The sequence below is a fragment of the Anabrus simplex genome, chromosome 1 (assembly GCF_040414725.1).
Source record: "Anabrus simplex isolate iqAnaSimp1 chromosome 1, ASM4041472v1, whole genome shotgun sequence".
In the NCBI taxonomy this organism is placed as follows: Eukaryota; Metazoa; Arthropoda; class Insecta; order Orthoptera; family Tettigoniidae; genus Anabrus; species Anabrus simplex.
The window spans coordinates 1,520,488,814-1,520,504,064 of NC_090265.1; the positions used below are offsets into that span (position 1 = coordinate 1,520,488,814).

Genomic DNA, 15,251 nt, shown 5'->3' on the forward strand with positions numbered 1-15,251 from the left:
AAAACCATTTTCAGGGCTGCCGATAGTGGGATTCGAACCTACTATCTCCCGGATGCAAGCTCACAGCCGCGCGCCTCTACACGCACGGCCAACTCGCCCGGTGGAGGTTATTTATTGACTCTAATAAGAGAAATATGAAAGCTGTGTTACTGAACAATGGCAATCAGTTGGCTTTAATTCTAATAGCTCACTCAGTCCACTTAAAAGAGAATTATGATAACATGAAGCTTCTCTTGGATAAAATATAATATAACAGACATCAGTGGATGGTCTGTGGAGATCTTAAAGTAATCGGCATTTTGTAAGGTCAGCAACAGGGATATACGAAATTCCCATGTCACTTGTGTGAATGCGATAACCAGACAAGAGATGAGCACTGGTCTGGGAAAAAAATGGTCTGATCAAACCACCTTAAATCCAGGATGTAAAAATGTTGTTCAAAAAAGCTTAGTGGATCGTAAGAAAATACTATTACCACCTCTTCACATCAAGTTGGGTCTGATGAAGCAGTATGTGAAAGCCCTTGACAAAGAGGGCAATTGTTTTCAATATCTTTGCAACAAGTTCCCTTTTCTCCCACAAGCAAAAATAAAAGAAGGTATTTTTGTAGGACCACAAATCAGAAATCTAATGAAAGATGATGAGTTTGAAGACACAATGACTCCTGAACAAAAAGAAGCCTGGCAAGCCTTTAGAGATGTAACCACAAAGTTTTTAGGAAACACCAAAGATCCTAACTATGCACAAGTAGTAGCCACAATGCTTGAGAAATTCAGAATTATGGGTTGCAACATGAGTCTTAAGCTGCACTTTCTTTTTTTCACATTTGGATATACTTCCTGAGAATTTGGGGGCAGTGAGCGAGGAATAAGGCGAACGCTTCCATCAGGATATCCGGGAGATGGAACAACGGTACCAAGGACGATGGAGTATATCAACGATAGCGGATTACTGCTGGATGCTTTAAACAGAAGACTCTGCAGCAGCTCAAAGAGAATTTCCAAGATAAGATCACTGGAAGGCAAACGAAAATGTTATTATTGATTAAATAGCATTCTAGTGAATGATCATTATGCATTTCCAAGTAATACAACCAGTTTTTCAATCAAAATGTATTAACATTTGTAAAAAAAAATGTGTACTTTTTGTAATTAATATTGAATTTTTCATTCTCGATTTGTAAGAAAACCTGATGTGATAGGAGAAAGAGGCAGGTTTTTTTGAAAATGGCTGTACTCAATTGTATATAATCACTTTTCAGAAGTAAAACAGCTTTTAAAAAGTTCCATTTTGTAGACCTGTGTAATTAAGCCAGTTATTAACCCAGCAAAACATTTGCAACCCCATGCGATCGCAAGGGTTTCTTTTTCAATCTCAGCCCACTCTCGCTCAGCATTACTCAGAGACCTTCAGACGAAAGCATCTGGCCTCTTTGAGCTCCATATGATAATGTGTCGGTAGAAAGAATCGTCTTCTTCTTTGTACTGTAGAGTGCCAAACACAGATATTTTGCCAGTGTATTCTTAGTTTTTACCAATGCATTATTTTGTGGTTGTTCCCATAAAAATTCTGTATTGGACTGTAGGAGTGAAATGAGAGGAGCTGCTAAAATTGACAAACAAGGAATAAATTTTCCTAGAAACATCATCAAACATGCCCTCACTAAATTGAATGAAAGCATGAAACAGGAAAACTATCTTATACCATCTGCCGACCACACTCTGGCTCAGTTACATGAAACTCATCAAACACCTCCCTTCTTAGGGGTCGGTAATTGTTTAATTGCATCTACCGGGCTCTAGTGTCTTGTTCATTCTAGACTGGAAAACTTCTGGGACGGAGCATATTTCAAAGGGAAGCCTCTTGAAACAGAACCTTCCACATGGTGATATAAATGTGCTCAACTCAGATGGTTCAACAGACGAATCTGCAAAAATCTGGAGATTGCATCGAGTTCAGTAAAGATTTGAGTTTCATGTAACTGAGCCAGAGTGTGGTCGGCAGATGGTATAAGATAGTTTTCCTGTTTCATGCTTTCATTCAATTTAGTGAGAACAACACAAATCCTTATATCGTTACTGGGTTTGGTACTATGACTAAAGGCGAACACCATTCTGTTGGAGTGGTTACTCTTTATATATATATATATATATATATAGAAAAGAAGGCAGCTAAAGATAACATGATGGCAAGCATAATTGGCAATCATACAAATTTTAGTGAAAAATGGAAGGGTATGTATAGGTATTTTAAGGCAGAAACAGGTTCCAAGAAGGACATTCCAGGAATAATTAATGAACAAGGGGAGTGTGTATGTGAGGATCTTCAAAAGGCAGAAGTATTCAGTCAGCAGTATGTAAAGATTGTTGGTTACAAGGATAATGTGCAGGTAGAGGAGGAGACTAAGGCCAAAGAAGTAATAAAATTTACATATGATAACAATGACATTTACAATAAGATACAAAAGTTGAAAACTAGAAAAGCGGCTGGAATTGATCAGATTTCTGGGGATATACTAAAGACAATGGGTTGGGATATAGTACCATATCTGAAGTACTTATTTGATTATTGTTTGGTCGGAGGAGCTATACCAGATGAATGGAGAGTTGCTATAGTAGCCTCTGTGTATAAAGGAAAGGGTGATAGACATAAAGCTGAAAATTACAGGCCAGTAAGTTTGACATGCATTGTATGTAAGCTTTGGGAAGGCATTCTTTCTGATTATATTAGACATGTTTGTGAAATTAATAACTGGTTCAATAGAAGGCAATTCGGTTTTAGGAAAGGTTATTCCACTGAAGCGCAACTTGTAGGATTCCAGCAAGATATAGCAGATATCTTGGATTCTGGAGGTCAAATTGACTGTATCGTGATTGATCTGTCTAAAGCATTTGATAGGGTAGATCATGGGCGACTACTGGCAAAAATGAGTGCAATTGGACTAGACAAAAGAGTGACTGAATGGGTTGCTATATTTCTAGAAAATAGATCTCAGAGAGTTAGAGTAGGTGAAGCTTTGTCTGACCCTGTAATAGTTGAGAGGGGAGTTCCTCAGGGCAGTGTTATCGGAACTTTATGTTTTCTTATATATATAAATGATGTGAGTAAAGGAGTGGAATCGGAGGTAAGGCTTTTTTCGGATGATGTTATTCTCTATAGAGTGATAAATAAGTTACAAGATTGTGAGCAACTGCAATGTGACCTCGAAAATGTTGAGATGGACAGCAGGCAATGGTATGTTGATAAACGGGGTTAAAAGTCAGGTTGTGAGTTTCACAAATAGGAAAAGTCCTCTCAATTTTAATTACTGCATTGATGGGGTGAAAGTTCCTTTTGGGGATCATTGTAAGTATCTAGGTGTTAATATAAGGAAAGATCTTCATTGGGGTAATCACATAAATGGGATTGTAAATAAAAGGTACCGATCTCTGCACATGGTTATGAGGGTGTTTAGGGGTTGTAGTAAGGATGTAAAGGAGAGTGCATATAAGTCTCTGGTAAGACCCCAACTAGAGTATGGTTCCAGTGTATGGGACCCACACCAGAATTACCTGATTCAAGAACTGGAAAAAATCCAAAGAAAAGCAGCTCGATTTGTTCTGAGTGATTTCCGACAAAAGAGTAGCGTTACAAAAATGTTGCAATGTTTGGGTTGGGAAGAACTGAGAGAAAGAAGAAGAGCTGCTCGACTAAGTGGTATGTAATACCAATATAAATGGTCCGTTATTGGACATTATAAATTTTTCCCTATGGGAATCAACATCTATATCATCTGATGGCCAAGCAGGCATCAATTTTTAGTTATGAGACTGTTGTAACCAAGGTTGAAATTTACAGAACACAACTTTTATTGCTTCACTTTATGATATTTACACAAATAACTGAAATTTATTTTGAAGCAAAAAGGAATATTGAATCTTGAGAAAAGTCTGTCTTTATACAATATGTACAGGTTTACAGTCTTTATATACACCTCTATCTTGAAAAGATAGTCTTTGCGAATTGACACGTTGATAGTCGAGAACTATCTGACACACTAACATGAATGTCTTTGAGAGTCCTTGTTTGTTGAAGTGCCTAAATTCCTAAAAAGCAAGTTCAATTGATTGAAGAAATTCCACCTAGCGAAACTAAGGGAGCTTGCATAAATTAGGGAATGAAAATGGCTTGTAAAAGAATTACGGAACATAGGCAGCGGAAACAGGTCAGGGAGCGGTGACCAGAGGTGAGACCTCGTACTGCCAGAAATTCAGTCCACCTGGTCGAAGCACATTTTCAAGAGGAGTAGCCTCCGTGCTCGACGTAGGGTGTATTCTGGAGCTGGACACCGGGGCAAGTGGGCGATTGAGCAGGCAGGGAGCTCCTATTTATAGTACACTCGATGGTCAGGCACGCGCACTGAGGGCTGCGCGTCGAAGCTAGCAGAATGATACACAGGCGCGCGTGCAGCTGGCTGACGGAGCGAGAAAGGGAGCGCCGGACATACAACACCCTCCCCTCCTAAATACGCCGGTACGGCGTGAAACGGCGGCGGCGCTGGCGGCGACTGCGATGCTGAGGCGGAGCTGCTGATGACTCTGTTGTATTGTCCGGGGCTGGAACTGGGCGGAGTGGCGCTGTCTCGTCCTGAAAGGAACCCATTGTTATTAAATGATCTAAAGCTCTTTCAGCAATAGATTTATCTGGTTTAGCAATAGCATCAATAGCTGGACAGGGGCGGTAGCGCAGACGTATCTGATCTTGATGGCGGCAGATACGTTTCTCCGTAGTCTGTATCTCGTATAGACGATGACCCAAAGATCTGTAGATGACTCCAGGTATCCAGAGTGGGTTGGATTTGAATGTCCTGGTGTAGACCTTGTCGTTGAGGGAGAACTTCGTTGGTGATGTCTTATGCTGGGCCGGAAGAGGCTGTAACAGAGAAAGTAAAGTTCTGTGAGGTCGTCCATGGAGCTTCTGTGCAGGAGTGATATTATCAGCGCCGGGTAGAGTTCTGTAGGTGTTTAAGAGTTGGAGCAAGGCTTGGTCTTTAGTTAAGCCTGAAGAGACAGCTTTCTTCATACTTCTTTTAAATGTTTGTACGAAGCGTTCAGCTTCACCATTAGATTGAGGGTGAAAAGGTGGTGCTAGGATATGACGAATGCCATTATGTGTACAAAAGTTCTGAAAAGCAGTAGCTGTAAATTGAGGTCCGTTGTCCGAAATGAGTACTTGTGGTAAGCCTTCTGTAGTAAAGATTTTCTGGAGAGCACGAATGGTAGCTTCGGTTGTAGTAGTCGAATGCATATCCACGACATATGGAAAGTTTGACAGTGAATCGATGACTATTAACCACATGGAATTGAGGAAAGGACCTGCGAAATCGATGTGAACTCGTTCCCATGGAGTAGTAGCAGGAGGCCATGAAGCAAGATCAGAAGACGGGGCGTTCTGATTCGTTTGACATTGCTCACAATGACGTATTAACTTTTCGATGGCAGCATCAATACCGGGCCAGTAGCAGTGTTGACGGGCGAGTTGCTTTGTTCTGGAGATACCCCAATGGCTTTGGTGTAATAATCCGAGAACTTGTTTCTGTAGGCTAAGTGGGATAACCACTCGGAAGATGGTGCCTGCTTCTAGTAATACAACTCCGGCACGAGTCGTGAGACGATGCTGCATACGATGATAAGGTGCCAGGTGGGCAGGAAGTGTGCTCTGAAGAGGCCAACCGTTGCGGATGTAAGTACGTACAGTAGCAAGTGTACTGTCCTTATCCGTAGCTTTAGCTATGCAGGTAGCATCAATAGGAAAACTGGATACAGTATCTTCAAGTTCTATGTCCAACTGAAGACATTCAGATTCTTGAGAATCGAAGGCAGTATCAGGACCAACGGGTAAGCGGGAGAGGGCATCAGCATTACAATGCTGGGATGTGGCTCGATATACAATCTGATAGGAATAATCAGAAAGGAACATGGACCATCTTTGAAGCTTTCTGAGGGAATTCTCTGGGATCTTATTACCAGGATGGAATAAGTGTACGAGAGGCTTATGATCGGTAATGATCAGGAAATGGTTGCCATAGAGATATTCATTGAAACGGCGAATACCAAAGATGATGGCTAAAGCTTCTTTCTCTATCTGTGAGTATCGACGTTGATGGTCATTAAGTGTTTTCGAAGCGAAGGCGATGGGGCGTTCTTGTCCATGACGATCCTTCTGGGAGAGAACGGCACCGACACCGTAGTCTGAAGCGTCAGTAGCTAGCGTGATGATCTTGTCGGGCTGAAAATGAGTGAGTTGTATAGCTTGAATTAAGGCGTTGTTGATTGTTTTCCATGCCTGTTGGCATTGCGGAGTCCACTGAAACTTAACACCTTTTTTACGTAGAGCGTTTAATGGAGCTGCCACTGTAGCGAAGCGTGGAATGAACTTATTATAATAGTTCGCTTTGCCTATGAAGGACTGAAGCTGCTTGAGGTTCTGAGGTGCTGGCATGTTTACTATCGCTGAGACATTCTGTGTACTAGGACGAATTCCATTCTTATCAAGTATATGTCCTAGGTAGTGAACTTGAGGCTGAAAGAAGGTACATTTAGCGAGATTCGCTCGTAAGCCATTGTCTTTCAATGTCTGGAGAAGGAGGCGTAGATTGGTTAGATGTTCCTGATGATCTTTTCCAGTAACAATAATATCATCCAGGTAGTTAGCACAACCGGGAATGGAGGCGGTGAGTTGAGCCAAATAGCGCTGAAAAATAGCCGCTGAGGATGAAACACCGAATGGGAGCCGCTGGAGCTGGAGCAGTCCGAGAGGAGTGTTGAGTGTGAGAAATTTCTTAGATTCTTCGTCTAAAAGTAGCTGGAGATATGCTTCTTTAAGATCAACTCGAGAGAAGAATTGTCCACCAGAGAGACGACGGAATAAGTCTTCTGGACGTGGAATAGGAAAGATATCTGTGTCGAGTTGTGCGTTGACTGTAGATCGAAAATCGCCACAAAGTCGAACATTACCATCAGGTTTCTTGATTACCACGAGTGGAGTAGCCCATTGACTAGAAGTAACTGGTACAACAATTCCAGTTTGTATCCATCTTTCTAATTCTTTCGTGACCTGGTCTTGAAGTGCTAGGGGTACTGGGCGTGCTTTGAAGAAGCGAGGCTTAGCTCCGGATTTCAGCTGTATGTGAGCTGTATAGTCTTTGGCTGTACCGAGCTGAGAGTCGAAGACTTCAGGAAACTGCGCTAGGAGAGCGGTAACGTCAGAAGTAGGATGCAATGTAGATACGACGTTAATGTTGTCATGTATCTGGAAACCAAATAAGTTAAATAGATCCATGCCCATAATGTTTGATGCAGTGTAGTTGTTAACTACGAGAAGAGGAATGGCCTTCTGAATTCCTTTATAACTAGCCTGAAGCTTGATTTGACCTTTGATGTCAATTTTCTTCTTGTTAAATGTCACGAGCTGGATGTCAGCTGGAGAGCATGAAGGTGAACCTAAGTTGTGGTAGGTAGTCAGGTTAATAATAGAGACAGGTGATCCAGTATCTAATTGAAAATCGACAGATCGATCAGAGAATGAGAGAGGAATGATGATTTTGTGAGAATCCTTTGTGGGAAGAAGAAGATTGATCTGATCAACTTCCATGTCTTGGCGGGGCTGTATATGCTTCCGGCGTGCTGCAGTAGTCTTAGCAGGGCGGAGCGAACTTTGACAGACAGTCTTAATGTGTCCAAGTTTATTACATCGTTCACAAGTAGCTTTGAAAAAACGACAGTCACGACGTTCATGATGCTTGAAACAGCCTCGGCAGGAAGGCAGGAGTTTCGAGGTGTTCTTAGAATTGGGCTTCCGTGTAGCATTACGAGAGGGAACCTGGCGAGAATGCTTGGTGGAGAGCGCCTTATCCGTACGGTGCACTGTAGCAGAGGACTTGCGGGCCTGAGGCGAGACTTGTGCAACTTCGTGTGGAGAAGCTATGGCTGCGGCAGTCTTGGTAGTAAGCTCATAAACCGTAGCAATACGCTGGACGTCTTCTAAAGAAGGGTTACTCTGCTTGACAGCGTCAAAACGTATTTTGTCTTCAGGAGTATGTAAAATTATCATGTCCCGAATGAGAGAATCAGTGTAGGATGAACCACAACCGTCCTTGGAGCAGATGAATTGGCAGGGTTTAGCTAGACCACGCAATTCAGTTATCCATTCAGTATGTGTCTGATGGGGTTGCTTTCTGCTCTGAAAAAATTTATAGCGAGCAGCCACTATGTGAGGAGCTTTGGCATAGTGTTCCGTGAGACGGGCCAAGAGCTGCGTGAAGGGTACCTCAGATAAGTGTTCTTCCGGACTTAATTTACGTAGTAATTCACACGTAGCATTGCCAATCGAACTAAGAAATAGTGCGCGGCGGCGTTGATCATCTGTGACAGAATGGCAGATGAAATGCTGTTGTAAACGGGCTAAATAAACTGACCATCCTTCCTTAGCCGGATCAAAAGCAGAGAACGGAGGAATAGCTGATGGCTGTGTAGAGACAGAAATAGCTTGAATAGCCTGAAGTAATGCTGCCTGTTGTTGTTGCATAAACTGTTGTTGTTGCTGCTGTAAGGCTTGGAAGACCGTAGCTAGTTGTTCCGCAGTAGCCATTGCGAGATGCGTGCAAGAAAGAGTAAGGTAAGCTGTGTGTCAGAACTAGTTGGAGTGTCGTTGTTGTTTAGCACTTCGCCGTAGAGTTGACAACTGGGCCTGGTGAATTGTAGTGTCGTGTTTACCTCGTCGCTATAGAGTTGGCGATTGGGGCTGATGACGTGTAGTTTGTTGCTGTTTTACCTCGTCGCTATAGAGTTGTGTTGTAACCAAGGTTGAAATTTACAGAACACAACTTTTATTGCTTCACTTTATGATATTTACACAAATAACTGAAATTTATTTTGAAGCAAAAAGGAATATTGAATCTTGAGAAAAGTCTGTCTTTATACAATATGTACAGGTTTACAGTCTTTATATACACCTCTATCTTGAAAAGATAGTCTTTGCGAATTGACACGTTGATAGTCGAGAACTATCTGACACACTAACATGAATGTCTTTGAGAGTCCTTGTTTGTTGAAGTGCCTAAATTCCTAAAAAGCAAGTTCAATTGATTGAAGAAATTCCACCTAGCGAAACTAAGGGAGCTTGCATAAATTAGGGAATGAAAATGGCTTGTAAAAGAATTACGGAACATAGGCAGCGGAAACAGGTCAGGGAGCGGTGACCAGAGGTGAGACCTCGTACTGCCAGAAATTCAGTCCACCTGGTCGAAGCACATTTTCAAGAGGAGTAGCCTCCGTGCTCGACGTAGGGTGTATTCTGGAGCTGGACACCGGGGCAAGTGGGCGATTGAGCAGGCAGGGAGCTCCTATTTATAGTACACTCGATGGTCAGGCACGCGCACTGAGGGCTGCGCGTCGAAGCTAGCAGAATGATACACAGGCGCGCGTGCAGCTGGCTGACGGAGCGAGAAAGGGAGCGCCGGACATACAACAGAGACAAAGTCTCTTAGTGCATTGGCACTGCTGGTAGCTCCAGTTAGCCTACGCAGTGGCCTCCACGGTATGCACTAGCCAGCGTATTGGTAGGTGTGCTAGGTACCAACTGATGAGCCCACCCTAGCACACGAGGGCGAAACGCTGGCAACCAGGAATGAGTTAGCTGAAAAATTTATAATGTCCAATAACGGACCATTTATATTGGTATTATAAATTTACTCATTCTGGACAAATATTTCAGATTCCCTATGGGAATCAACATCTATATCATCTGATGGCCAAGCAGGCATCAATTTTTAGTTATGAGACAAAGTCTCTTAGTGCATTGGCACTGCTGGTAGCTCCAGTTAGCCTACGCAGTGGCCTCCATGGTATGCACTAGCCAGCGTATTGGTAGGTGTGCTAGGTACCAACTGATGAGCCCACCCTAGCACACGAGGGCGAAACGCTGGCAACCAGGAATGAGTTAGCTGAAAAATTTATAATGTCCAATAACGGACCATTTATATTGGTATTATAAATTTACTCATTCAGGACAAATATTTCAGATTCCCTATGGGAATCAACATCTATATCATCTGATGGCCAAGCAGGCATCAATTTTTAGTTATGAGACAAAGTCTCTTAGTGCATTGGCACTGCTGGTAGCTCCAGTTAGCCTACGCAGTGGCCTCCACGGTATGCACTAGCCAGCGTATTGGTAGGTGTGCTAGGTACCAACTGATGAGCCCACCCTAGCACACGAGGGCGAAACGCTGGCAACCAGGAATGAGTTAGCTGAAAAATTTATAATGTCCAATAACGGACCATTTATATTGGTATTATAAATTTACTCATTCAGGACAAATATTTCAGATTCCCTATGGGAATCAACATCTATATCATAAGTGGTATGTTCCGAGCTGTCAGCGGAGAGATGGCGTGGAATGACATTAGTAGACGAATAAGTTTAAATGGCGTTTATAAAAGTAGGAAAGATCACAATACGAAGATAAAGTTGGAATTCAAGAGGACAAACTGGGGCAAATATTCATTTATAAGAAGGGGAGTTACGGATTGGAATAACTTACCAAGGGAGATGTTCAATAAATTTCCAATTTCTTTGAAATCATTTAGGAAAAGGCTAGGAAAGCAACAGATAGGGAATCTGCCACCTGGGCGACTGCCCTAAATGCAGATCAGTATTGACTGATTGATTTATTACACCTTTGTTGAGTATTCTATCACGTTCCTTTTTGAGTGTATCATACAACGGGATGGAATACAACGAGGCAATTTCAGCCCAAATGATACGTCATCCTCTCTTACCTTTATTCCATAGGGTTCTCTAACCTTACCTAGTCCATTACAGAGTTGCGGAAAGCTGGAAACTGGATCAAAACTCTCCACCTCAGCAATCCTCTTTACAAGCCCAAGACATTCCCAAGGCTGGTTACTCAGTAACACTCAATTTGCTCCTAACACCGGTACATAAAATTTCTTAAAATTTGATTTGTCTTTATAACAGAGTTTACTATAGACCACGTCTCAAGTGTTGTGCCATTAGGACCTGTCAAAGTTATATCGGTTCCAGAAAGTCTAAAATGAGAGATATATCTTAACATGACCTATAAATTCTTTGAAGTTGCTATCAATATGGCTTACAAATCCCTCGGAGTTACTGCCATCCTCCACAGACCTCACCGCCCTGCAACAACGAGCATAATGTTCCTTGATGTTACAATTTCAGCAAAATGAGTTTTTCGCAGGACGACAGGTGTGGTTGTGAATCAAAGCCACAATATAGGCAACACATAGAATTACCATTGTTAGCAGACCTTATGCCAGTCCGCTGTTGAAGATAAGATGAAGTGTAAGTTTCTTTTGTAGAAACTTTATCAGTAGGCCTAGATACTACATTTGTAGATGTAGCACCACACATACTTTCTTGTTGTCTCTTTATAATTTCCGACTGTTTGGCTGACTGAATGGCGATATCTAGAGTTAAATCTTTATTTATGCCCTAAATGGAGTTTATCAGAAAGAGTTTTATTGAGTAGGTATCCCTACGACGATCTTGATCTCTGATAGAGCCGTAATTTGTAGTTTGCAGGAAAGTCAATTTTTTTGGAAATTGCGTGCAAGTTGCTAATACATATTTCAACCACTCACCCTCCTGCTGCATCCTTGTATGAAAAGTGTAGGCCTAGCCTACCTCTTGTAAATTACATTTTTTGATGGGGTAAAATAAAAGTTTAAAAGTTCTAGAGCTGGGAACTGATAAACTGGAGTTGTAGAGTTCTTTTTGCTGCTACTATGTAATGACTCTGGATTGAATAACCAATCAAACATTAATAAACAATGTGTAATTTTCTAAATATTATCATTTTAACATCTTAAAGAGTACTAGCAATTATTTACATTCCAAAGACATCATAACAATAGCTCGGCAAACTGATATGCAACATCACAACAAAGAAGTCACTGGGATAGGTACGTTATGTTAGTAACACCATTTCTTATGCAGCTGGTTCCTGTGATGAATGATTTGAAAGAATGCTTGTTGGTGTGTGAATTTCCGTAAGCTCAGCAGGGCTGATACAGTGCATACAGTCTTGTTTGTACATCAACTTATTGCAACAAAATAACGGTTAAACTTTTGTATAGAATTATTGTGATGTACTTTATTGCCCATATTGTAATAGATACACTAATAAACAATGTAAATAATAAAGAAACTGATCTGTGATCTTACAATTTAACAAAAATTCAAGCAATGTACAAAAACGGGCGTTTCATCATGCAACAATCTTGTTTGTACACTTACAGAAGAAAACGAAATGTTCACTCAAAAACACTTGTTAATACCCCGATGAGTATCCTCTGGCCTTGAGAACTGCCTTGTACTTTCGCTGCATGGAATGAACCTGTTCCTCACATCTTTTTGGGTCGGTTTTACCCCATTCTTCGTTGACTATACTTCTTAACTTCTCTAGTGATTGAGGTTTCCTTGCATGAACCCTTGTTTTTAGATCAACCCATAAATGTTCTAAGGGGTTCAAGTCAGGGGATTGGGCCGGAGTTTGCAGTTGCGTTGGTACGTTCCATATCAGCCACTGCTTGCAAATATCAGCAGTGTGCTTGGCATCATTGTGTTGCTGAAAGATGTAGTAAGACCCCAACCCCATTTTCACTGCACTCTGACATTGTTCTTTAAAATGTTTCAATAACCCCATGTGTCCACGATGCCACTGATGATTTCTATATTTCCCACTCCACAAGACGACATCCATCCCCAAATCATAATTGATCCACCTACATGTTTTACGGTGGGTAGCGTATTTGCAGGTTTATTGGCTGTATTTACTTTTCTCCATACAGAACTGTTTCCATCCGAACGGCATAGAGATATTTTGGTCTCATCTGACCAAATAACTTTGTTTCAGAATGTGCAATTCTTGTTTTCATACTTTCTGCAAAATTTCATTCTGGCTTGTCAATTTTTCTTAGTAACAAACGGCCTTTTCCGTGGTTATCTACTGTGATAATCATATTTCCACAATACCCTACGAATTGTCTGACTTGACATTTTCTTCTTCGTACTTCCTTCCAGCATTATGCAGATCTTAGGCGCACTTAATTGTGGAGTCTGTTTTACTTGTTTCACAATATAACGTTCATCTCGCTTATTCAGTATCTTTTCTTTTGCATTCCTTGGCAAATTCTTTGTGGTTCCTCTAGATCTGAATTTGTTCAACACATAGTGTATTGTGGAGTGAGGTTTATTTACTTTGCGTCCAATTTTACGCAAAGGATACCCTTGCAATCCAAGAGAAACAATTACATTTTTTAGTTCATCACTTAACTCTGTTCTTTTACCCATGAGGCCTATGTTGTAACACACGGTCTGGTGCACTAACTGCGAAACTATACACACTAGCACAGCACAGATACACACCAGCTAACTAGGAGTGTTCCCGAGCGAATACGAGGTAGTGAACGTGTACATACAAGACTGTTGCAAGCAAACAGGCCACTACACAACACATTTCACTCCTATTCTTTTAAAATGATGTACCGAGACTTTTGATCCCTAACATCAAGTTCTCAACACCTTATGCAATGACTTATCCATGTCTTGTGTACTGGTTATGTAGGCCTACTATTTATAAAGACATTATATCTGCTAAGTGGGGTGTACAATCAAGACTGTTATGCACTGTATATTAAAACATACTCTGACTCGTGGGGACTCGTAGGAAACAACCTTACCATTTATCTTAACTTAGTACTATACGCGAACCTTTTCTTGAGCCCTGAGCTCCCTAGTGCTGAATTGGTAGACCTCGGTTATTTTCGACGTCCACATTGGCAACCCTTGAAACACAAACTATGAATCGCTTATTCATTGCTGTGCGACATCTGGCATACACTTTACGAACTAGTACTGTTGTTGTTTACACAGCAAAGCCAAACTATATAATTCATGCTAGTAACAAGATTCGCTCGAGAAATGTTATATAATGTTAAATAATGTAGGCCCTATGTGTGACACAGTTGTTGACATAAGATAATAAATGTTTAGAAAATTCATATCGATCGATCATATTATCGATTCAATTCAGATTTCATTTCCATCCAGTTGGCAGTATAACCGGTACCGGCAACGCTCCCTCCTTACTCCTCACCCCATAAAAATCGGGCTCAAGAAAAGGTTCGCGTATAGTACAGGTAAAGAAGCTAATCATTGCCAATTTACTTATATAACTATATGCCCTCACAAATACTATTAGATTAATATTATTCACCGAGGGCTGAGGATTCAACATACATATACAGATCCTACGCTTCATACAGGCCTAAAGCTTAATATTTGTAGTTTAAAAAATTCTGAACCTAAGCTTGGTGAAAAGAAACCATACTTTTCTCTCTAAAAGACACTTACAGTCTGATGAGGTCCATAACCATTTGCGGAGTGCATCTGTGAACATCAGCTGGTAAATGATCTCGAAACCATAACAGTTTTTCACCCAACATATTCTGCTTCATATGATGAACCAATTTTGTCTTTTCTCTGGATGCTATCCTATAACACAAAATCAACTCTATCAAGTAAAAGAAATTAAATCCAAAAATTAAAACTGAAATGAAGGCAATTCGGAGTTTTCGCTGTCGAGTGGCTGGGAATCAAAGAGTCTGTAACATAAGGTTAGGCAACGACGGAAATACCGTACTTACCGCTTGGATTGCTTGCTTAATTTTGCCATTTTGCGACTTCTGGGATGAATTAATTTTGTCACTTTATTCAGCTCCTTCTGGATTGTTTTCGGCTAAAAGAATGAGAGAAAGCGGTCAAAATGTGCAAACGAACATATACGAACATGTCAAATTACAACTATAATCAAATATTAGCATACCATGGTTAATAATTCTTTATGGAAATCTGCTGAAGAACCTGTCAAATGAAGAATCAAAAGAACGAATTACAGCCTAACCCCACAACACCTATTACGTATACATAGTTACCACGTGCTTTAACAAGAAACTTCAACACACAAAACAACTAAACAACGCATTTCACCAATGGTGCCATAATGTTCCCAAGATAAATTACACCACTACGATAAGCTCTTTCTGTAAAACCGACTCACATACCATCTTCTGATATAAACTGAGCTAGAGTATTTTTAAATATAATATATGACGTAAACATTATTTAAAAACACAGATCATTATGTACAAATACATGCATATACCTGT

The 15,251-nt window shown here is 40.9% G+C and overlaps 1 protein-coding gene across 1 annotated transcript in view; it reads right to left on the reverse strand.

Annotated features, from left to right (window-relative positions):
* The window catches only part of LOC136858464 (translation machinery-associated protein 16 homolog), a 48,825-nt gene extending 33,780 nt beyond the window's left edge, over positions 1 to 15,045 (reverse strand). The window contains exons 1-3 of the mRNA XM_067138021.2: positions 14,909 to 15,045; positions 14,730 to 14,821; positions 14,437 to 14,577 (exon numbers count right to left, since the gene is read on the reverse strand). Of these exons, the coding sequence (XP_066994122.2) occupies positions 14,437 to 14,577; positions 14,730 to 14,821; positions 14,909 to 14,911 (236 nt within the window). The 5' untranslated portion in view covers positions 14,912 to 15,045. The remainder of the gene's footprint in view (positions 1 to 14,436; positions 14,578 to 14,729; positions 14,822 to 14,908) is intronic.
* Between the last annotated feature and the right edge of the window lie 206 nt (positions 15,046 to 15,251).